The 26,182-nt window shown below is 38.5% G+C and overlaps 1 protein-coding gene across 1 annotated transcript in view; it reads left to right on the top strand.

Moving 5' to 3' along the window:
* The window catches only part of SLC15A5 (solute carrier family 15 member 5), a 97,494-nt gene extending 79,868 nt beyond the window's left edge, over positions 1-17,626 (top strand). Inside the window, exons 8-9 of the mRNA XM_025879965.2 lie at positions 12,584-12,692; positions 17,469-17,626. Coding sequence (XP_025735750.2) covers positions 12,584-12,692; positions 17,469-17,616 — 257 coding nt within the window. The 3' untranslated portion in view covers positions 17,617-17,626. The remainder of the gene's footprint in view (positions 1-12,583; positions 12,693-17,468) is intronic.
* The last annotated feature ends 8,556 nt before the right edge of the window (positions 17,627-26,182 follow it).

Raw genomic sequence — 26,182 nt, forward strand, 5'->3', positions numbered from 1 at the left:
AATATGTCTGTGAAGTCCATTTGGTCCAGTGTGTCCTTTAAAGTCTTTATTTCCTTGTTGATCTTTTGCTTAGATGATCTGTCCATTTCAGTCAGGGGGGTGTTAAAGTCCCCCACTATTATTGTATTGTTGTCAATGTGTTTCTTTGCTTTTGTTATTAATTGCCTTAGATAATTGGCTGCTCCCATGTTCGGAGCTTAGATATTTACAATTGTTAGATCTTCTTGTTGGATAGACCCTTTAAGTAGGATAGAGTGTCCTTCCTCATCTCTTATTACAGTCTTTGTTTTAAAATCTAGTTTGTCTGATATAAGGATTGCCACCCCAGCTTTCTTTTGGTGTCCATTAGCATGGTAAATGGTTTTCCACCCCCTCACTTTCAATCTGGGGGTGTCTTTGGGTCTAAAATGAGTCTCTTGCAGACAGCATATTGATGGGTCTTGTTTTTGAATCCAATCTGATAGCCTGTGTCTTTTGATTGGGGCATTTAGCCCATTTACATTCAGGGTAACTATTAAAAGATATGAATTTAGTGCCATTGTATTGCCTGTAAGGTGACTGTTACTGTATGTTGTCTGTGTTCCTTTCTGGTCTATGCTGCTTTTAGGCTCTCTCTTTGCTTAGAGGACCCCTTTCAATATTTCTTGTAGGGCTGGTTTCGTGTTTGCAAATTCCTTTAGTTTTTGTTTGTTCTGGAAGCTTTTTATCTCTCCTTCTATTTTCAATGAGAGCCTAGCTGGATATAGTATTCTTGGCTGCATATTTTTCTCGTTTAGTGCTCTGAAGATATCTTGCCATTCCTTTCTGGCCTGCCAGGTCTCTGTGGATAGGTCTGTTGCCAGTCTAATGTTTCCACCATTGTAGGTTACATATCTCTTCTCCCAAGCTGCTTTCAGGATTTTCTCTTTGTCTCTGAGACTCGTAAGTTTTACTATTAGATGTCGGGGTGTTGACCTATTATTATTGATTTTGAGAGGGGTTCTCTGTGCCTCCTGGATTTTGATGCCTGTTTCCTTCCTGACATTAGGGAAGTTCTCTGCTATTATTTGCTCCAATATACCTTCTGCCCCTCTCTCTCTTTCTTCTTCTTCTGGGATCCCAATTATTCTAATGTTGTTTCATCTTATCGAATCACTTATCTCTCGAATTCTGCCCTCGTGATCCTGTAGTTGTTTCTCCCTCTTTTTCTCAGCCTCTTTATTTTCCATCATTTGGTTTTCTATATCACTGATTCTCTCCTTTGCCTCATTTATCCTAGCAGTTAGTGCCCCCATTTTTTATTGCACCTCATCAATAGCCTTTTTGATTTCGACTTGGTTAGATTTTAGTTCTTTTATTTCTCCAGAAAGGGTTTCTCTAATAACTTCCACGCTTTTTTCAAGCCCAGCTAGTATCTTTAAAGTCATGATTCTGAACTCTAGGTTCGACATCGTACTAATGTCCGTATTGAGTAGGTCCCTGGCTGACAGCACTACCTCTTGTTCTTTTTGCTGAGGTGATTTTTTTCGTCTTGTCATTTTGTCCAGAGGAGAATAGATGAATGAGAGAACAAAATGCTAACAGGTTTACAATGTCCCCAGCAAATATACTGTATACAGATCAGAAAAGACCTGAAACCAGGGGAAAAGAAAGGGAAAGAAAGAAAAAAGAAAGAGAAAAAAAAAAAGAAGAAAAGATAAAAACAAAAACAGAACAATACAAAAAAAGCAGAATGTGATCAAATATGATCAGGCTAGTGCATAGATCAGTGCAACACACTAGATTTTGGGCGTATTGTGGTCTGTTAGAAAAAAGTGCCTCCTAAAATTTTAAAGGAAGAAAGACATATATGTACAAAATAAGGGTTGATACAATGAAGGGACAGAAGATGACTGTAAAGATGAAAATTATAAAAGATTTTATAAAAGGACTTGATAAGAAGTTGTTTGAAAAAAGAAAGAAGATTTAAAAGAAAAAAAAAGAAAAAAGGGAGAGAATGTGATCAGGCAGGAGACTAGAACAGAGCCATACACTAGTGATTTAGGGTATATTTTGATCTGTTAGAAGAAACTGTATCTCAAAATTTTAAAGAGAGAACAACTTATATATATATGCCAAAAATAAGGGTAACTACTATGAAGGGATAAAATATGACTCTAAAAAAGAAAAATAAAAAAAATTTTTTTTTTTTTTAAAAAAGAGATTGATAAGGTGTTGGTTGGAAAAGTGAAAAAGAAAAAAAAAACAGTTAACAAAAATTAACTTTGATGAACTAATGAATCATGGTAAAAAAAAGCCATGAATTCTATGTGCAGTATTCCCCTAGCGCTGGAGTTCTCCCGTTCTCCTTGATCGGTAAACTTGGTCTTGGCTTGCTGGCTGTTCGTGCTGATATTCTGGGGGAGGGCCTGTTGCTGTGGCCCCAGAGAAAAGCAGTCACTCCCTTGTCCCTGGTCTCCAGCCGCTCTCCGTGTTCACCCGGCCTGTGACCGAGCGTTGCTATCTCTGGCACCTGACCCCGTGTGGAGTCTCCAAACCCAGCAGATCCCTGCGGTGTGCTCCCGCACCACTCCTCCCAGGGGAGAGAGGGGAGTCTCCCCGGATCTGCCGCCTGTTGGGTCCCTGCTGCAGGAGCCTTGGCCCGACTGGGCCGCGGATCACAGTTTATGGCCACCCCGAGCTGAGAGCCTGCGCCTCTTCTCCGTCTCTGCAGCCGGCTTCCCCGCTCTGATACCTGGGAGCTCTGCCGCACTCAGGCACCCCCCGGTCTTTCTGTGACCCCAAGGGTCCTGAGACCACACTGTCCCGGGAGGATTCCACCTCCAGCTTAGCCACTGCAGCGACGTCCCTCAGCGGAGCCGACTTCTAACAGTTCCAATTTTGTGCTCCACGGCTCTATCACTTGCCAGAAGCGGCCGACGGAGGCCCCCCCCCACCGTCTATCCTCCCGAATATCGCCTCGGATTCACTTCTCCGCACGTCCTACCTTCCAGTAAGTGGTCGCTTCTCTGTTCAGAGAGTTGTTGCTACTCTCCTCTTTGATCTCCTGTTGAGTTCATAGGTGTTCAGAATGGTTTGATCCCTATTCAGCTGAATTCCTGAGACCAGACGAAATGTAGGTCTCCTACTCCTCCACCATCTTGCTCCGCCCCCTGTCCGGTAGATTTTTTAAATGGTTTTAAGACCACAAGAAGAAAGGCACAAACTCTGCTCTTGAATTAAAGTAATGTGAAGCAAATCTTCTATGCAATTTCCCTCCAAATATGCAAAAGAGAGGGGAGGTTGATATCTTTTCAAATTCTGAAAAAACAAGTCTACGATATTAGCTAACTAGAGTTACAAATTAGAGAACAGATTGTACAAATAAGCAAATATTGGGCAAAATCAGTTCCTGCTATATCCATAATATTATTTAAACTCAGTATTTTACTATTTTAAATAGCTCCACTTCGAGGTTGGTTTATAAATTCAGTTCACAAATACATATTGGGTTCCTACTATGTGCCAATGATGGCCAGATAGTGAATTAATAATACCAAGGCTGATGTTTAATTAACAAGAAGAACCTTATAGAAATATTTGACACTAAAATTAGTATCAGATATATTCATTTGACTAATGCTATTACAATTACAGTTCATAGCTAATGGCATTATCGGGCTATTATCACAAAGCATTACCTCTCTTCTAAAACTCATTTACATGATAATTCATTGAAATCATCACGAGAACACACTATCTTGATGGGTTTTTACCTCCCAGCGCTCTTCAAGAGAATGAACTCACCCTTTCAAGAAAGCCTGTTATCCCAAATATCACCCATGCTTGTTCTTTCTGCAGTTCAGGTGAACAATGCATGGAGATTTCTCTACAGTTTTTGAAAGACACAGTGTCCCTTCCTGGAAACAGCAACCTAACTTCATTTTTGTCCACAATTCCCAGGAAATACAAATGCAAATTAAAGTCTCGATGCAGACATTGTTATGAGAGCAAGGTATCAAGCATGTGCAGATTTGGGGCCCAACCTCAGTTCATCCATTCAATCAACAAATAATTATTCTGTCTCCTTTGCCTGAGTTTAGGCAAACAGTTCAGCCTCTCTGTGCCTCTGTTTCCTCGTCTGTAAATTGAGGGTAATCGTAATTTGGCACTTATTAGACAAATAACAAAAAAGAGGTAGAAAAGCCAAAGTTAGCGTATAGTTGTTAGATATTATTTCCTTCCAGTATCATGAAAATTATTGTGTTTTAAAAATTAACTCAGGTAGGAGAGCTGTGAATCTCAAATGAAGCATTTAAATCAGGTTACTGAAAGGAGGAAGGAAAGAAATTAACATATTTTAAGTGTCAGTTATATGCAGATCTTGCTATATGTATTTCGCAAAGATATTATTTCATTAAATCTTCACAACAGTTCTTCGGGGGTAGATGTTTGTAGCCCCGTCACTAGTAAGAGGAAAATGAACAGAGAAAGTTATAGAAGTTGCCCAAATCTTACAGCAGGGGTGGATTCCTGATTCCCAATTTCCTTTTGCTGCACCAGAGTTTATTTCCTGTGGCACAGAGGCACGTCCATCCTGGAGAATGGCTGTTACACGTTTTTAATTACATACTTCGCACATAGGGAAGCGAGGGATAAAGTAAGGTATAAAACCCATTTCAGTTCTGTCTCAACAATTTTGGACGTTTGCGAGATCACCAGCATTACAAAAAATAACTTAAAAAAAAATAGATCTAACGAAGTCCGAGGGGAAATAATGGCTCACTGTGCCCACCTATCATTTGAAGAAATTCCGAAAGGCACATTTTAATATTTTCGAAGTTCCATTACATTCAAAATAAAACAGTGTTAGTAAAAAGGGGAACTACTGAATCTTCCTCCAAAAAGAGCAGAAACCTGCCTCTAATCGAAAGCAATATGATGTAGCACTTAAAATAATGCATGTATATTTGAGATATTCGGTAAATCTAGGGTTTCAGTATGGAATATAGTGACATATCACTGAAGGGAGTGAATCTTAGGTTTCAGAATAGACTGGTTATTGTTACATGGGATGTTATGACTTCCAAAATAGTATCTTAGGACGGTTTTATAAATAGCACATAACTTCCGAGTTACAGCATCAAGGCTGCTATTCAATACTTCGATTGCTGAAGAAGAGTAGGTTGTGATAGAAAACCACCCTTTTCCGTTGTTTTATCATAAACCAGAAATGATTTGGAGAAGTCAGAGTTTTACAAAAGTGTGCTTGATGAAATGTTTTTAAAAGATTATTTTTGGTTGTAAGGGTAATATATGATGAAATAAATCCAAACTCTAAAGGAGGGGGGGAAAAGACCAACAAGATGATGGCAATTATTATTTGGGTAAATTCTTTCCCAATATTTTTTTTATTTGTGTGCATGTGTGCATGGGTATTAAATTTGTAGAGAGATTTTATACAAAATTGGGTTCTGAATAAGCCCTGCTGAATGCTCAATAAAAAAATTGTATCAAGTTCCCACTTTTTTCCCCTTAAAAGTATCGTGAGCATATTTCCATGTCATTTCAAATTCAAAGATTTCTAGAATCCTGGAAATGGGATTACTCGTTCAACAAGGATAAACATTTTAAAGACTATTGGGAAGTAAAGAGAAATTGTTTTCTAAAAGTCTGCATCAATTATGCCACCACTGCAGTAGAATAATACTTGTCTCAATGTGTTACTTGCAGCCCTGAGTATAATCATATTTTGATTTTTGTTAATATGAGTGGCAAAAATTACATTGCGTTATTACTTTAATTAGTATTTTTCAAAATGGAAAATTGAAGTTTCTCATGTTATGAACACTTTTATCTTCTCTCATTCATGAAATGCTTGATCATATTCTTTGCCCATTTTTCTTTTGGTCTATTTGTCTTTTTTTCTTTTTGATTTTAAATGGTTTTTTAACTTTAGGGATATTATCATTTAGTCAAATATATTGCTAATATTTTCCTAGTTTTAAGTTAGCATTTTAATTTCATAGATGAGTTTGTTTTGCGCAAGTTTTGCTGATACATGTAATCAAATCTATCAACCTTTTTCGTTGTGATTCAGGTCATTGCATTTATCTGTGGTTGTGAAAATTCCAGTAGTTTCGTATTTTGAATATAATAGTCTCATCCATGTGGACTTTATTTGTGTGTTAGGTAAACACTTACTTCCTTCAAATAACCAAATTTCAGGGCATAACTTGATATTTGTTGTGAAAGTTAGTTAAGCCATAAATACTCCACTGCCATAGGATAAGCAGAATGAAACTAATCAGTAATATATACTTTACTATATTCTTCATTCTTAGGAGATTCTAGGGCTGTTTCAGGGCTACCTTTCAGCTGCCTCTTGATTTTAGCTTAGCATCACCCTCTTTTTAATTATTACAACTTTATGAGATATATTACATATCAACTATTGCTAATCATACTTCTCCTTATGGTTAGTCTTCATTTGTAAAAATCTTATTTCCTAGAGTGTATATTTCCAGATGAATTTTAGAATCATTTTATCAGTTTTCCCCAAATCTCATCTTTACTTTAATAAGTAAAACTTGTTACTTAATTTAAAAAATAAAGCTTTTATAATCTTTAGTGTTCCACCGAAGTATATAACATAAATTTTTATTCATTCAATGTTAAATAATTCGGTTCAGTAAGATTTTCTTTTCTTCGTATATATCCTGAACATTTCTTGTTGGACTTATTGTAGGTGTTTTATGCTCTTTTTCTTTTTGCTGTTATGAAGCGACTCCTTTTCCCTCATTACAACTCATTGACATAATCACTATTATATAGGGGGATTATTAATATTTATGTCTATGCCTTGCATTCAACTTCTTAAACTTTCTTAGTAAATTTATGAGAGCATTTTAGTTTATCTTTTTCAGTTTATGGCAAAATTATCTAATCTTAAATATAATTTTTTAAAATCCTTTTTTCCAATATTAACTCCTATGTTTTGCATCTTACCAGGACATAGAACTTCAGAGCAATGTTAACACCAGAAGACAGTCATATTTTATCTTGTTCATAATCTTCATATGAATCTCTCTAATTTTTTACTAAGCATATTTGTAGGTTTATAAAGATAATATCAAAGGATATTCTCTATCGGTATAGTCTTAATCCCCTTTATCTGTCTCACCCATCCCCCCACCTCCCCTCTGGTAACCACCAGTTTGTTCTCTAGAGTTGAGTCTGTTTTTTAGTTTGTCTCTTTCCTTATTCACTTGTTTTGTTTCTTAAATTCCACATATGAGTGAAATCATATGTCTATGAAATCATTTGTCTTTCTCTGACTGACTGATTTCACTTAGCATTATACTCTCTAACTCCATCCATATCATTGCAAATGGCAAAATTTCATTCTTTTTTAAGGCTGAATAATGTTCATACACACACACACACACACACACACACACACACGCCATCTTCTCTATCCACTTGGGCTGCTTCCATAGTTTGGCTATTGCAAATAATGCCGCTATAAAATGGGGGTATATGTATCCCTTTGAATTAGTGTCTCTTGTATTTTTTGGGTAAATACCCAGTAGTGTGATTACTGGATTGCAGGGTAGTTTTTGTATTTAGTCGTCTTTGAAAGAAGAGATTTACTGGGAGGCAGTATTTACCAATAAAGAATGTATGTGGATTCCCTTAGCCTCTGTCATTTTCCTTACTTTTAATAAAGTCTTCTGTGAAAGTGCACCCATTAAAACCCCAAGTTACTATGATGAGCAGACTGCTGGGCTGGAGTGAGAATTTTACACTGTTTCCTGGTTGTCCAACAATCTAGTCAAATGACGTGATTGTAAACTGGTCTCAAGCATACATGACTATCGGGTGCTCCCTAAAACTCACATTCATCTATGATGCTTTTTTTTTATTATTATTATGTTATGTTAATCACCATACATTACACCATTAGTTTTTGATGTAGTGTCCCATGATGCTTTTCTTTGGGAGCTATGCTACCTGAATGCAGTACACCTTGATGGTCACACTCCCCCTACTTCCTGTCTTATGGTTTAAGGCGGTACTAGAAGCAGAGGTACTTGGTGTTGGGTACTGATTAGAATGGAATATGGAATTGCTACTTCTCCTCCTCAAAGCAGTAATTATGAATTAGAGTAACAGCAGCTGCCAGTATTCTGCTTAGAACTGACCTTGATTTCTGTGTGGGGGCATGTTCTGATCACCCCCTATTCACCTGTTTGGTGTGGAAGGGATCCTCAACCTAAATAAGAAAAGATGGCTGAAAATACGACACCTGACACGAGCGATGTACTGACAGCAGTTTATTAGTCACATATACTCACAGCCCAGGGCAAGAGAACGTGCCATGCAGGGCCGTCTGGGGGCTGCACTTGGGAGTAGAGTAAACAAGGGACTGTGGAGAGCAGGCTTGGTAGGAGCAAAACAGGGAGGCAACTCCTGGGTCCTGCAGGAGGATGTGGTTGCCTGTTTGAAAACTTTAGGGTGAGGACCAGTAGCAGGCAGGTGGTCTGGCTAACAGGGGAGCTAGCCAGGTGGGGAGGACTTCCCATTGGGTGGGGAGTGCATCTGAAAGAGCAGAGAACCATGTGGTTAGGACTTTGGGGCCTTGTGAAGCTCAAAGACATGAGGGCAGCACATGAAATTTGGGGCCTTACAATGTAAGGCATAATATGGGACAAGAATAAAGTATATTCCTCTTTCATACTAGCAACATTGTGTTGTTTGTAGTAACATAGTTCTATTAGCATCAGTGGGGGCTTTAGCAGCACAGTTGTAAGAAGATGAAGGTTCTACTGAGCAATGCCTCTATTTACCTCTCTGAGCCTTCTCTCTTTAATCTGTAAAATACAAGAACTAGTTTAGATAATTCCACTGTCCCTTTGTTTCTAAGATGACCATGATAATTTAAAATAAATAGGAACATTTTACTTAGTATCTATAAAGTCTAATACTCCAGAGTAAAATTATCTGTTTGCATGTCTCCCCTACTAATCTATGAGCTCCTTTTCTTAAGCAACTTGGAATGCCTGTTTCCTGGTACATGAAAACTTCTTAACAAATGATTTTCAAATGAACAAATAGATCTAACTGAACAAGAAATATTTGGAGAACTTCTGAGCCATGCAAAATATTTTGTGAATGTTCTATTGCTCAGTGGTCCAAAACTCATTACTAACTAGGCTGATTATACTATTAAAGTACTTGACTAGGGTTCACTGTGAGTATTAACATATGGCACTTACTGTTCCCCACTGTTTATGTGGTGCACTTTTTCTCGTGTTTTTAACCTTCCTACCCATCCAAGCTAAGATCTGGAGAAGTTTAGTTCATCCCATTCTAGATCTGATGTCTTCTCTTTGTCTCTTTTTGCAAGGATGCCCCAGATTTCAATCAGCTACTAGAAATGTCAGATGAAAAATGCACAAATGTGAATTATGACAATAAAAGTTTATAAGCTACTAAAATAAAGTTATAGAACCTAAGAGCTGAGTCAACTGACAATGTTAAATGGAACATTTTACAACCAGTCCTGGGATAATGATTTAAAAAAAAAAAATGGCACATGAAGAAATATCTGAGAGGAAATGGGTCCAAGATCAAGCTCAGGCTACATGGTTTTGTATGAGCCACTTCTAAGGCATGGGGGGGTGGTGATAATCTAGAGTTTATGGAGTGCCTCCTCTGTGTCCAACCCTTGACATCTATTATCTCTTTTACTTCTCATAACAGCTCTGTGAGAAAGGTTGTGTTGTCATTTTAGAGAGGAGAAACCGAGGCTGAAGTGGTCCGATTGGGCAAATGCCCCAAAACAAAACGATTAAATAACAGAGACAATATTTGACTTCAAAAGTCTCTCTGCCTCCAAATCCCATGCTCTTTCTATGTCTCTTCACACCCAAAGCTATCTCTTTACATAGACTGATAATCTCTATATTAATAGAACAAATTTTAGGTTTCATGAAGTATCTCTCTGTCCAACTTGATGCTAGTGTGTATTCCATGTTTTCAATTCAGGTCATTGTTCTCCTTACCTTGGAACTCACCATGTACATTAGCTACATAGGGAATGTAAAATTATAGCTAAGTAAGGCAAAAATATGGGATAGCATGAAGATTGGCATGAGGAAGGAAGCTGAACACTAAAAATGGTATCCAAGACTATAGAAATGTTATCAGGAGTTTGAATAGGTGATATGGCAATCTTTCATTTTATTTTTTAAATAACTCCACTCACAAAATGTTTTGTATTACTTGTAAATTCCCACTGCTTCTCCTTAACCTTTCCAGCACGACATCCTCCCATCACCCCACACGCCCCTAGTTCCAAGTCACAGCGCTTCTCATTTGTGCCCACCGCAATACCCGCAGTGACAGTTCTAAGCACACGGGCATGCGCAGGGCGAGCGGGGGCCGTGTCCGGATAGGCCGGTATTTGCTGTAATTGCACTTTTTTTTTTTTTTAGAAATATTATGTTTTACCTTTAAAGATCTTACAAAATTTATATTCTTCTCCCTCATCTGACTTTGTTATAATATAAAGATAGCCTTTTCAATTACTTATTGTGGACCAAAATTCATGCTCCAAGAAAAATTAGTGTCGTGTTAATTCTGAGGCTTCGCATACTCTGTACAAACTCCTCTTAGTCTAGCCAGAGAAACATGGTGATAAAATGGTCTAATCACATCATATGCAAAGTGCAGATGTGAAATGAAAAGTACAGAAATATGATTGTGATATTAATTCAAGAGAAATAAGGAAATAAGACTGTTTAAATAAGCTTAGCAAGGTGGTTTAGTTCTTCCTTAAAATATGTGTGATGTTATCTCACCTTATCTTGACTTGCCCCCAACTCCCCCCATTCAAGTACAATCAAATGTGTAGTTTCTACACACACATACACACACAGAGACACACACACACACAGCAGGCTACAGAGACCCAATACACAGACACAGAGGGAAACATTCTATGAAACTACTCCTATCAAATGAAGGCATTATGTCAACATAGCAATAACAACATACATTTCTATTGTAATGGAACATAAATTAATAAAATGGGGAAGTAGAACTTACCACATAGCTTTCAACTCAATACCAGACTTCAATTATATGTCCAAAACAAGCTAATTTTCATGGTTGGTCCATAATAATCATCATTGTTAAATGACAGAAGAGAAGCAGCTTTAAATGGGAAGTGGCACAATGAATCACAGCTGTCATACTTATGTACTTGCTGACGATCAACCCTGAACAGAGCATTTAATTCAAATCTCATTTAAAAGTATGCACTGTCAAGGGAAAGGCCAAGAACCATTTTCTAGTTCAGGAAGCAACTCACAACCCATGTACCAAAGATAGCACTGAAGATCAAGTCTATTGGCACGAAGACTGATTGCTCTAGTCTCACACCTCTCTTCACAACCCACTGTAGGATCTTCTCCTACAAAAAACAAAAAAATGCCAGAATTTTGGCATCTGACTGCTCAAAGAAGATTAATTCTTGTTCTCATGATGCATAACTTGTTTTTGGAAATATTCTGCCCACTCAGAACTGCAATTGAATTTAAGTTCTCTTAAGAGAACTTTAAGATAGATTTTGCCTTTTGAACAATCTTTTTAACATTCTGTGATACTATGTATCTGTATTTGTTAATACTAAGATCCCATTGTTGTTTTAAAAGTACTGCATAAAAATAAGTGTTGCATATATAATACATTATCTCATATAATGTATTAAATAATAATATCTCAAATCCACTGAAGGAAAATGGAGTGTGTGTAGAAATAGAGATGATACATATAGATATGGATTTGGATATGGAAAGAGAGAATTATAGCAAAGATCCAAAGCAAAAGTCAAAATTTAGCAGCAAAATAAAAGCAATTACTTTGAATCCTAAATAGTTTCATATATACTCATGTAATAGTTTTGTATATAGCAGTTTGACATCATAAAAAAGTGGGGGTATCTTATTTAGAAGTATTCATTTGAAGGCATTACTTATCAGGTCAAAAAAATACGTTCATGCCAACCAGAGATTGCAAGTAATTTGACCTGTGGGGTCTGTGATATTATAATGAGGTGATATTGGATTTATCTAAGTTGTCAAAATAATGTAACATCTGGCATCTACGTTTATTATGTCACTAACCTTACAATTAGAATATGCAACAGACTATCTGGCTGTGATAAATAGTTTTCATTCATTCAGTGTATATTTACTGAGCAATTCCTATGGTGTCAGGCACTGTTCTAGATACTAGATATATAAGGATGAATAAGATATATATACATGGTTCTGGTAAATTAGCATAATCAGGGTTACTTTTATAGCTCAGTTCCTCTGAACCCATATTGTGTTATGCAAATTCAGGTTTTGTGACCTTCAAAATATTTTGGGGTGCTTTGTTTGTTTTACTGTTAATTACAGAATTAAATGAATTTTGACAATGAGTTTAAGATGAGCTTTTTTGCTTTGTAGATATTATTGAAGCGAATAAATCTCTATGAATAGCGGAATGATAAAACATTCACAGAAACTTAACAGCTCTGCAGTTGAATAACAATTACATTTGTTCCAAACAGGCAATTGGTTTCCAAACACATTAAACAAAGGCAATTTAGAAAGCTTCTTCTTCTTTTTGGCATCATTAACGTTGTTGAACGTCCTGGGATTCTGGAGTGTTTCACAAAGGTAAGTGTGTGGTAAGACAAGCAATTTCTGAGTCCATGAAATATTGATCTGGGAACCATCACTGAGCCAAAGGGAATCCTGTATGCCATGACTGGACAAATTAGCATATTAGAGAAATTTAACAGATTATTCAGAGCAAGAAATTTCAATTTAGACTTCACTTTTGCCATTGATCCTTATAATAAAATAGTGCTTTACTTGATTCTAAAACATGTTCTGAAGGAAGATATTTTTTCTCCACTGTATGGTACCACTTTTGAATTAGAAATAACCATATTGATAATAAGAATGAATGAGTCATTATCATTAAAAGCAAATACCATTAAACAAATAGCTAGAAATCTAATGATGCTTAAGATTTGGATTCCATTCAGGCCTTTAAATTAGCAGTGACCATTTCAAGGTCAATAACAAACTGCAAAATCATTTAGTCAGTCACCTGAGACCATTCCGTGGCTTAATATGTATCATCTACCATCCATCCATCACCAGCCTACCTCTCTCTCTCACTGACATATTCTTGGATAGCTGTGTACTTTTGAGCAAATTGTCTAACCTCTCTGAGCCTCTGTTTTTATACTTGTAAAATAAAATCAAGAATACCAACATCCTGCGGGCTTTAGGGATATGAATTTTGGTAAAGGGCCGAGCACAATGTCTACCACATTGTGGAAACTACAGAGATCTTTATTTTTCTCATTTTCCTCCATTCGTTTATCTATTTAGTCATATTTTATCCCACCATTGTCACTTCTCCCTTGCCTAAATCATTCTTTTATTCATTGACTAAATCTCTGCTGGAACACCGTCATGTGATGGGTACTGCAGTAAACTAGAAGGACCAGAAGTCAGTAAGTCAGTAAATGTTTAGCGCTACTATGCTCCTGCTCTCTTGGAGCTTTTGGGTCCAGTGTAGGAGAGAGGTGCTTAAATCCCATTATGACAAAATCAAAAGTGTTTTATTTTTAAAGATTTTATTTATTTATTTGACAGAGAGAGACACAGCGAGAGAGGGAACACAAACAGGGGGAATGGGAGAGGGAGAAGCAGGCTTCCCGTGGAGCAAGGATCCCGGTACAGGGCTTGATCCCAGAACCCTGGGATCATGACCTGAGCCAAAGGCAGACGCTTAACGACTGAGCCACCCAGGTGCCCCCAAAATCAAAAGTTTTAATGGCTCCCTGGAATTTTCAAATCTCTTACCTTCCAAAGTGTGTAAGTTAGTGAATTAATCCCCCACAATGTATAGTTTCTCTAACATACCTATCTCATTCTTGGATTGAAAGCCAAATTAGAGTATCAGAGAGTCTTGCAGAAGAATCCAACAGGAATGTCCTCAGCTTTGTAGCAAAATAGAGTCATCAATGAAAACTGAAGGTGAAGGCAAAGCATCTTTCCCCTCCACCCATTGCCTCCAAACACATAAGTGGTGACCATCTACCAATTCTCATAAACCTGCAGTTTCTCAACTTTTACTTTTTCTCCCACTGTAAGATTGGACCCTTGTCTTTTCACAAAGTAGTTTAAAAAGCAATCTTTCAAGTTAGCCTAGGTGAATCCAGTTCTACAATTTAGCTGTACAAACGTAAGCAAGATACTCAACCTTGCTAAGCCCATTTCTTCATTTGTAAAATGAAATAATAATAAGAATAGTAATTGTGCCATAAAGTTGTTGTGAGGATGAGAAAATGCTCAAAAATCTTAGCTACAGTAATAACAATGACCTCATTTTTTGCCTTATGCCCCCTGCTTCCTCCTTTTAATTCTTCTAGACTCATGCAGAGGTGTGGCCAAGATGACCAGGATTATGGGCTGAATTCATGGACGAACTAGCACTGGACCCAGAAACTATGAGCTCAGGGATTTACTCATTCATTCATTCATTCATTCATTCAACCAATCTATTAAGCATTGTTCTAGGCACTAGAAAAAATAGAACCAAAGAGGGTAGAGTACCTGTCTACATGGAGCTAATATCTGGTGCTCAAGTTAAATTATTTAAGTGTGATTTTTTCTCTGTGATTGTTGAACATGTGAATTACTATAATGAAGTGAAAGATGGTGGAGTGGGGTGCAGAGGAGGAGGCAAGAATAAAATTGTACAAAGCACCAAATATTGGAGGAGCCAAAGACGAGAAGGGACTAAGTAATAGTAGATTTATTTAGAAATAAATCTGATTCTTAGTATATCTTCTCTAGTTCCCTATGCTTTCCCCCCTTTTTCTGTATACTTTTTGAAGAAAGGGGGGAAAAAGAGAGAAAGGATAAAACAAAGCAGAAGGGAGAAAATTAATCTTCCAAGTATTGAGCACTTCTGTATCTTGGGCAGCCTGCAAGACACACAAATGACATTTAATCTCCACCACCTCCCTGCTACCTAAATCTTATCACTTTACTTTATAAATAAGAAAACCAAAGTAAGAATCTAGGCAAGTAAGTTGATTAGGTTCACACACCTAGGATTCAAACCCATGTGTGTTTGTTTATGAACACTTTCTCGTATAGCGTGCTATTTCTAAGTGCCTTAGAGGAGCTGTCTACCTGCTCTGTGACAACCCCTTGACTCTGGTGGGTAGGAAAGAAACCAGTCCCTTCAGTTAAAGTAACCATACCCACTGTCACCTGTTGATCAGCCACTCCGTAGGGAAAGAACGGGTGTCACATATCAGAAGAAAAGAGAGTCCGAAAAATTTGACAGAAAGACACACATTACCTTGGGTATCTCTTGGCCGTTAGGGTGGGACAGGCCAAGCCAGAAGGGCAAGAAATCATATGGAACTTACAGTAGCAGGGCATCAGGGTCTGTAGTGAGGAGTGAATGATTCTGATTTATTTCTGTTCTGATTGTGATTGTCAAACACTAACAAACAATAAGTAGTCAAAGAAACAGGAGAAAACACAGGTATTCTAGGGACAGTATTATTGAAACATATTTAGGAGTCTGATAGCACTTGATTATGATAAACATCCAGTCACCATCCAATTTTGACCAAACCCAGTGGTGTTCAGAGCCACATAACAGTGGCAAATCTATCAAGAGCAGGACAATCCCAAGTCATTCTTGTCCCTAAAATTTTGAGAACAGCATATTAATTGTGAAACAGCATCCTCACCAATATACAGGCAGCCTTTGGTCTGTGTTGGCACCTGAGGGCAGCTCCACCATGAATTTTATATTAGTGTGATGCAATCCTAGTGTGGGTCCTAGAACCAAACGAATCTTGTCAGGGTCACTGGGATATCATCTAACAGAGTATGGTTAGGAATTATCTATTAATGTCAGACCAGACTTATTTTTCATTTGTACACACACACACACACACACACACGCACACACACATACCCCAAAACAAACAAACAAACAAACAAACAAACAAAACACAGACCTCTGACTCTGTCTTTATGAGAGTCCTCCTCCATCAAATCTGAAATAGGGCCATGGTAACATGTCATACTTGAGGGTCTCCAGGTTGGGGGTGAAGGAAGTGGGTAGACGAAATGGCTTCCCTAGCTGAAAAGTATTATATAAACATCTCTATAGTGCTGAATATAAATATGTATCTCACATTAGATGCTAAAATAAAAAGATGTTACAGATGTTTTAAGGAGGGAGGGCAAAGGGGTGTTCGTTTTTGTAACACCACTGTTCCCCCAATGTTGTAAAACACGTCTTAAAGTTGATATCATTGCACTAATTTTGTCAGTGATACCAGTAATCTTTTGTGCATAACCTGTAACAATTATTGAAAGCAACATAAATCGGAGACAAAAGACCAGTTATTCAAGCATGTTCTTCTCTTACAGATACTTTTAGCACAATATACTGAGAGGGAAAAGAAGGTAAACTGAACTTTGGAAACTTTCACACATCAGAAATAGATGTCTGACCCCAGAGGCTTACGTGTATTTGATAAAATTGAACTTGTAGCCCATATTCATTTGTTCAACAAATATTTTTGAGCATCTGCTGCGTATGAGGCACTGGTCAAGGCACTAGGAACACAGCAGGGAGGAAAGCAGTCTGAAATTCAAATCCTCCAGAAGCTGACTCAAAGGTGTTTAAGACAATATGCGTCTTTAGGAGTCGTGTTTTTAGGGCCAAAAGGCTAGGATTCTGGATAAGGAGCTCCGATTCCAAACCGAGGCTCTGCGACTACTATTCATATGAACCCCAAGGGAGTTGTTTACCGTCTTAGACGTTTAGTTTCCCTATCTGTGAAATGGGGATAATTTCATCCTTCCGGGGTTAGCGTGAGAATTCAGTAAGTTAGGGCGGGGATAGTGCCTAGCCTGGTGCCTGGCCCTTAGAGGACACTCGGGAAGACCAGGTGTTCCTCGGGTCAGGAGTAAAGAGTACGCATTCTAGAAATGTAGTCATGGATTTCTTCTTTGACCATGGTGTTTTCCACATGGGTTCAACACTGAATTTACAAATCCCTCGTGCATCTGATGAGCATTTCATGAGTCCAGGCCTCCATGAACTCTGTCAAGTTGATAGGGTTTCAGACTTTCCAGTCTGTTTCTTTGTCCCACTCATTGCAGGTTGTAAAAGAGCGCCATCTAAAGGTCCTTATGAGACACCTTAACATGTCCTAAAACTCCTTTTGTCGTTCTGTAAAGACTGTTCTGGTGAGCAGTGCTCTTAAATAATCATCACTGTTGTGCAAGTATCTATGGACCCATAATAAAAGGTAGACAAGCACAGGAAGAAAGCAAATGATTTATCAGGTCATCTACATCTGGTCCTAAAAAAAGCTTTCTTTCTTTCTTTTTTAGGTATTGTAATCTAAATCATTTTAATGCCCAGAACATGAGTGGAAGTAATCTTGAAGAAACACTTCTCCTCCATGAAAAGTCTCTGAAATTTTATGGCAGTACGCAGGAATTTTCTTCAAGTATTGATCTTTGGGAGACAGCCCTATGAAACTATATTTGACTCTACTTGTCTTATGAGCAAAGTATTCATTGTTTTCTTCAGCTGAACATCTTATGCGTTTTAGTTTAAGAACTAATATGTATGGGAGTGACTTCACAAGTATTACCTGTGTACTTTATTTATAAAGACTAATATGACTCCTCTAGTAAACTATTGTGCCTATTAATGTTTTTGCATTAACAGAATATACATTACAGTTAATTTCAAAGCCTGTGATTACTCCATGACAACAAAATGACAATTTCATGTATGTTACAATATTTTACAACTTCCTACAATACTGGTTCAGCCACTAAGAGCAATATAAATTATAACTGTTAGTTCTAATGTGCTAATAGAATCAAAATAATCGTATGTTAACATTCCTCCTTTCTATACATTTATTGAGCACTTATTACATGCCAGGCCTTGGGAGCATATACTGTCTATGTCTGACTAAATAGTAAGTCTATACATCATTTTACTGTATCTGATCTTGATGTTACATTATGGATATGAACTAAGGAAATTTTCTCCGAATTGAAAAGCAATATTAACTAAAATCGAGGTCCTTAACAAAGAAAGAATATTCACATACTGAAGAAGTTATAAAATAAAGGTAAATGAAGGAATGATTAAAGGAAAAAGGAAAATTGGAGAAGGGGAAATGAGTGTTAAGAGGGTAAGTGATAAATCAAATAGAGACGCTTAAAGCATTTCCCTAACCTAATTGATATTCTTGGTCTGCAGTGCTACCAATTCAGAACCATTCACAAAATCATCTTCCAAAAGAAATTCTTTCTGTATAAACAAAGAAATGTGGAAACTCATATGAAATATAATGAACTGGGGCGCCTGGGTGGCGCAGTCGGTTAAGCGTCCAACTCTTGGTCTCGGCTCAGGTCATGGTCTCAAGATCGTGAGATCAAGCCCCGCGTCCGATTCCGTACTGGGTGTGGAGCCTGCTTAAGATTCTCTCTCTCTCTCTCCCTCGGTCCCTCCCCAACTCCCTGTCTCTCCCTCTCTAAAAAAATAAAATAAAAATAAATAATAATAATAAACTAATATAAAATAAACTTATGCCCCATGCCTTTGCAGCAGTGCTTGTCAACGTTTGGTTGAGAGTCACCTGCTTTAGGAAAATTTTCTGGCCCCTCCCAAAGACTGCTTTAACCAACTCTTTTTCCAGGAATCAGTGGTTTTAACATACACAGCCAAATCATTCTTGTACTGCCTAAAGTATAAGCACCACTGCTTTCTAGGACAGTTCATAGTGGATAGGATAGGTGGGTTTATCAGCTGATTGCAAATGGTTCTGCAATTAAGCACCTCCCTTGGGTATACCTAAAATATTTTAGATCTGTAGAATAAAAGATTTATTCATCTTGATTAGATATGATATGCATTTTTAATTGCAAAAGAGCAGCTGTAAAGCACCAGGTGTTTCTCTTACTCAAACAAATTTTTGTTTGCTTGTTCGTTTTGCAGACAAATAAAAAGACTAGCTCGTGCACACATGAATTCTTGCCCTGTAACTTTTCCAAATCTTTCTTTTTTTGTATTTGTTCTCTGGCAAAATGGTGAGGCCAACCTCTGGATATGTCTTAGAGGTTTTCTTTGCGGCAAAATGTCAAACGCCACGTTTGCAGTTTGGGTTTTGTGAACATCCAAAATATCAAGAAACCTTTAAACACCTCACCTTAATCCAAGTGAGGAGCTCTGGCAATCTCTCTCAACATTAGAATAAGGGTCTGTTTTATTTTGTTGCGTGTGTAGTTTTTTTTTTTTTTATTTGCCTTCATCTCCCTAATTTCTACATGATAACAGGAAAAAAAGTGCTCATTATGCTTTCACTCGTCCTTAGAGATGAAAGGAGATCTACAGAATTATAAAGTTGACCCAAAGCAAACACCAAAAGAGCTTAGAATTCTCACATTGGGCTTGACACTTGTGATTAGCTGAATTGCAGTAACTACACATGCCTCCATTCGGAACAGGATGCATTCACACCGCAGTCTCTTCTCTAGAGCCTAGCAACATTATCATTGAGCACCTGGAATAGTTTAGGCATTAAGTGTAATTGGTTTTGCTTTACATAAATCTGTAGCTTTGTAAATAAGCGGAGCATTTCAGCTTCTATATAACACCAATTAACTTAAAGGGATGTGCTGTTTGCAGAAGCCTGCTGGGTCTGTACTGTATTTCTCGGGTAATATGCTCAGTGACGGGCAAAGTTCTGTGTCCCTGCAGTGTCCCATTTACTCCCAGTCACTTGGTGCCAAGGGTCTGTACCCAGATACTCATTTGCTCCACTTTTCAGTTGTGAAAGATCGGGAAAATGAAGTCTTCCCTAAGAAGCACCTTCTGTGCTCTATTTTTGTCCGTGATCGAGACCTGAAAGGCAAGGTATTTGAAAATGTTTTCTGTGACCCACAGAGCACAGATCTGACCCCATCTGATTCTGTCCACAACTGACAGTGACATCTCTTTCCTCTTCCTTTTTTTTCTTGTAACACTTCAATCCAAGGCAGCCAAATGTCACTGCATTGAGCCAGTATGCAAAATTAAGAAAACCATAATCTTAGTACATGAATCTGCTAGTGAAAATGTTTCCATCAGAATGATTTTTCTTCCATGGTACTCAAAAATCGGCTGTTGCCCGTTGGTAAATTTTTCCAAGCTCCTTGGATATTTTCCCCTTGTTATCTCCTTACTCAACCTAACCCCTCATCTCTCCTATCCCCTCGGGTAATCTTGATTTATAGCATTCATTCCACCCTGGCCAACCTCTAATTCTCTTGGTTTCTGAAATTGTTTTATCGACCATCAGAGAAACGGTATCACCCCAAAACAGCTCATGATTCCAAAAAGTTTCCTTTTAATACGGCGTGATTCACAGTTGGAGGAGAGAGCATCACCCCTCCCGAGCACTGTCAGGATTCCTTGTCTTATGGAAACAGAGCTTCAGCATTGGTTCCCTGAACCAGTCCAGCAACGGGCATGTACCATCTCCACGGCAAGAGAAGCCGGAGTACAATTACCAGTTACAGGCTTACGAGTGAAGCCCTCAAATAAAATCAACAGCCAAGTGATGACAGCACACAGGTGCTGCTAAAAGGCAGGGCCGCTTGTAGAGAACAGGGAAACTAAAGGAACCACGAATAATAACAACTCACATCTATGTCACCCTTTACAGTTTACAGGTTGCTGTCACACATATCATCACATTTGATTAGTGCCGCCCCTCTGGGAGGTAGGCACATTTTGGCATGCCCGTTTGGTAAATGAGGGATTGCAGCCCGTTTGGTAAATGAGGGATTGCAGCTCATTTGATAATTTAACTTAACCACGTTAAGTGGTTTATCAAGACTCACAGAGAGAGTAGACGTCACAGACGGAACTTGAACCTTGGTCTTTCTGTCTCTAAAGTGCCAGCAACTTCTATAAACAGCACTCACAATGTCACCAACACAGGCTCATCACCAACCGCTTAGACTAATCGCTCTCTACGTCATCTAAAAGGAAACACAGAACGAGAAGAGAGATTATGGCGGGCTTAGAGATCCTGACAAAATGGTTAACAAAAAACAGGGCTCCTTCTCACATCTCTTCTCCCTCACTCAGGTTTTGTGGGGTCATGCACGGTCCTACGTGGCCGTTAGGCTGTCAGAAGCACCCCACCGAAAAGAGCCACCCAGAGTGACTGGGGTGGGGAGGTGGGGATCTTGGGCTCAAAACATCTTTTCCTTCTCCTTTCGTCAAAATGCTCTGGATGTGCTCCAGTCAATTCCAAACTGCCTTGGAAAACAACAATTGGAAAAAAACAAATTTACCCCCCAAAATATTAATAACTGTAGACTCCTGTAGTACTTGCTCAGTGTAAGACACTGCTTTAAGTGAACAGTTTGATGTATTAGCTCATTTAATCATCACAATAACCCTATGAGCTAAGTACAATTGTTAATCCATTTTACAGATAAAAAATATGAAGCCTAGAGAAGGTAATGACTTTCCAGAGATTATACAGGCACTATGGACGGAGCAAAAATTTAGACCTAGGGAGTCTGGCTACAAAATCCAAGGTCTAGCCCTCTCGATACACTGCCTCCCAGTAGGCTGTTCTCTACAGTAGATTTTTATATAATCTCAGGGGGATTCCAGGGAAGGCAATGCCTTAGCCCAATGGATTCCAATCTTTTTCTGTCCTGACATGTAAGAATATGACTTCTTCCATAAGTAATGGCTAGAATGATTCTCAACGAGCAATTCTTAACACCCCTAACTTGTGCTTCCTATCCTCCCCTTCTGGGAATAATTACTGTCTCCTGCTTAAAGCCAAAGGCATGACTCCAAGGCCAGAATTTCAGGCTCTGTGACAGTAAATAGGTACATCTATCCAATAACTATTGTATGGCTACTTTCCCAGTGGTCCTTAAATCACAATGTAAGCCATCTGTTCCTCACATAAACCACTAGTTGCTAGATCAAGATGGGAGCCTGAGGTCAACTAGGCTCTCTACTTCCTTAGCATCTCCACAGACATTTCCTGGGATTCCTCCAGGCCTGTTATCCAGTAAGTGTGAAACTGTCAAAGATAATCAATGATAGTGATGGCAAGACTCAATCTCTCTGTCTTTCTCTGCCTATCCCTCTCTCTTTGTCTTTTTCTTTCTCTTGTTCGCTCTTTCTCTCTCTGTCTCTTTCTGCCCCCCCCCCCCTCGGGCTGAGTGTCCCATTAAGATGGTCTACAGTAGAATGGATGCTATTTGACAGCCAAGATCACTTCCCCAGGTGATACCCTGTCACCAGTCCACTCAGAGACCTTACTATTAAATAATAATAGCACCCAAACCCTAATCTACCATCCATCTTAGACAGGTTTGGATCATTTTATTGGCTGGGAATCCAGTTGTTTCTTAAGCCTTAGAAACCACAAGTGACCAAATCTTTTATAAATATAGTAATGAGTCTATGACAAGCCTCTATTTCCACGGTAGCAGCAAGTCAGGAGCACATTCAATGACATTTATGCAAAGAGCAAGGCAGTCATTCTACCAGGGATAAGAACTGGAGAAAACTGGAAATGATGAGAGGCAGAAATTTGGCAAAAATCTGGAGGAAACCACCATAACATCAAAGATACCACCGAGAAAGTATACACGTCATTATCATGGGCAGTTTTCATTTTCGCAAAGCAATCTCTGGAAGCAAAATGAGAGAAAGGAAAGGGTATGCTACATTTTAAAAGAAGAGAAAGAGCTCTGTCGCGGAAATGCCAGAGAGAAAGTGTGAGCTTCAAAAGCGAGAGCAGTGAGAGGCCATCTGGAAACTCATTTCCCATTTCGGCACAATGTATCGCGCGTAGTAGGTGCCTCAGTTCCTGTGAATTGATTATCACCCCCGTGAGAATGCCAGAATGCTTTGCATCGTTTTCCCAAGCCTCTCTTACACAAGTTAAAGCTCTCTGACCAGTTTCCATGGTGTCTCCAGAAATGCAGACTTTTGTTTCTTGCGCAGCTCTGCCTTACTTCACTGCAGCCAACCATGCCTGAAAGACAGGAGCCAACAAGATGGACAAGTGTGGCAGTGAACGAACCATTTTACTGCAATTAGAAGTTCACGGAGAATAAATTATCCTCTAGTTCAAGCTGTCCAGCAGTAATCCTCATTAATAATAACGCTTCAACAACAGTCTGCTTCCCACCACGGCAGTGAGTGCGACAAACTTCAGCATTACTCTTGAAGCAGGAGTCACATCCCATACGGCTAGCCCAGATCGCCATATGCAGCACACAAGAGAAGGCTTAAATTACAAAGAAGCCTGAATGCATAACTGTCCATGAAGTTCACTGGCTAGATGAGCAGGTGGAAAAAATCCAAGGGCTTCTCTCCTTCCAGCCTGCTCTTCTAATTCATGCTAAATTGTAAAAGATTTTTCACATTAATGAGTAAATCTCTCTAAAAGGATAGTTTCCTCTCTTCTTGCTTCATTGAGGACATCTCTTTTACTACAGTATCCTTATTTCCTACACATGGCCACAGGCTATAGAGAATATATGGTCCATGAAGGCAGAGATTTTTGTGCAAATATATTTTGTGGAGATATATTGTCTCCACATATATACAAACATACATGCATACATTTATATGATCAACATATATATACATATAAATGATATATATATATACACACATCATATCTCTATATATTGTATCTTGATCTTGCTGTATACATATGTATAGAGAGAGAGAATATAGAGACCACATATATATATATATATAAAATGTATGTGTGTGTGATATATATATATATGTATGTGTCCATACATATGGAGAGAGAGAGAGAGATTGAGATCCAGCCCTCAGTTGATGCTGGCTATTGGCTAGGAGCCTCTCTTCCTCTCCATGTGGACTTCTTCATGTTATCTCTCTACATGGGCTACTTTGGGCTTTGGAACTTGGTGGCTGATATCCAAGAGCAAGTATCCCCCCCCACACACACACACACATACACACAAAAGAAAGCCAAGAATAAGCCCTATTGCCTTTTATGACCTCAGGGGCTACACAGCATCGCCCATGCTGATTTTGTTTGTTGAGGATGTCAGAAAGTGTTGCCTAGATTTAAAAAGAGAAGTAATAGGCTCCATCTCTGCATGAGAAGTAGCCAGATCCTAGAAATTCATCTGGGACCAGAAACGTCAGTGTGGACATTTTAAGTTTAAAGATGAACAGATATGTGTTAGACAAACAAAGGGCAGTGTCAGGAGCATTTCAGGTAACATTAGAAAGTGGCACAAGCAAATTACCAAAGTGTGAAACAGCACAACTTATTCTGAGAACTACAAGTCATTTGGACTTTTGACTGGGACAGTTGTTGGACTGGAGTGCAAGTCTCAAGAGCAGAATAATATGACAGATTTGTAAATCAAAAAAAAAATGCTCATCAGAAATATAGAGGATAAATTGGTGGGAGCCAGACAAGAGTTAGCCCAGGTTGATGACCACCTATAAGTGAATATTGGTATGATAATGAGGTCTGAGGTTATGGTGGCAGTACTGGGGATGGGAAAGGGGAGAAGAACAGAAGAAATTCAAAGGCAGAATAATAAGAAGAACCCACTTATTGGATCTCTACTGTGCATTTAATTATCTCATGTATTTTTGACAAAAACTCTATGAACTTGGAATTATTTTGTTCATTTTTTACATAAGAAAACTGAGACACAGAGAAGTAAAGCTACATGCCCATTTTCCTACAACTAGAACTGGGAGTTCTAGAGTCTCACACTGAAACCCACACATTTAATTACCACATTTAATACTGATTGGATCTGTAATGACAAAGGAAAAGGAGTCCAGGATCATCAACAGATTCCTGACAAGCAACTAAGTGACTATTAATGCCACTTAATATATGGAGAAATAAAGAAATACAAGAGGGTGGGGGGACAGGATATGAATATGTTTGTACATAGTGAATTTTAGGTGTCCTGTAGGAAACTGAGCGGAGATTTCAGACACCTTGCTGGTGATCTATACAAGGCACAATGGATTTTGTTCATGTTAAAAAAGAATCAGAGTCTGGGGCGCCTGGGTGGCTCAGTCGTTAAGCATCTGCCTTCAGCTCAGGTCATGGTCCCGGGGTCCTGGGATCGAGCCCCACATCAGGCTCCCTGCTCAGCGGGAAGCCTGCTTCTCCCTCTCCCACTCCCCCTGCTTGTGTTCCCTCTCTCGCTGTGTCTCTCTCTGTCAAATAAATCAATAAAATCTTTAAAAAAAAATAGAATCCGAGTCATCAATCATTTATACTTAAAAAAGATGTTATGAAATATCTGGCCAATTTTTTATTTCATAAATGAGGAAATCCAGGCTCAAGGAGGTGATCCAACTTACCCATAGATAAACACCTGTTTAGCTACTGAAGCTTCCATGACTTTTGACTCTTAGCCTAGCTCAGTAAACCATGGATTTTCCCAAGAATTAATATGAAAGAACAAAAGTGTCCGTAGTCAAATGCTAGATTTAGCAAACAATTTAGTTTGATTTCCTCCGGACTTCTCAGAAGCTTTATTACATACATTGGGAATTGCTAAGAAACAAATTTCCTATCCAGAGTTTTCTAAATTCATGTAGTCACACAATCTTTTACTCAGAGACTACTTCTCAGCATTGATCTTCTTCGTCATACATTGGAAATGCTGGTCGGGTAAAAAATACATAGGCTTTGAAATCAGGACTGGAATTGAACTAAGTCTCCACATGCTAGTAGCAGGACAGCCTTTGACGAGTCATTTAATCTCTCTGAGCCTTAGTGTCCACATCTGCAAAATAGGGTAAGAACATATTCTTCACAATACTTTGTATGTCAACATATATAATGCATGTGGCAAAGACCCTCAGACATAGAGATGATCAGTAAAAATGAATCAGCTACTATTTTTTCCTCCTCTTTAATCAGCAATTATTCACTGGATATCTTCTATACTCCCCAAACCAGTCACAGACATATTTTAATTAATATGATTTTCCTCACCATTATTTCAGGAAAACTAAAAAGATTCTGTCTTTCCTA

The sequence above is a fragment of the Callorhinus ursinus genome, unplaced genomic scaffold, assembly GCF_003265705.2.
Source record: "Callorhinus ursinus isolate GAN/ISIS: 27379988/994484 unplaced genomic scaffold, GSC_fseal_2.0 scaffold27, whole genome shotgun sequence".
NCBI lineage: Eukaryota > Metazoa > Chordata > Mammalia > Carnivora > Otariidae > Callorhinus > Callorhinus ursinus.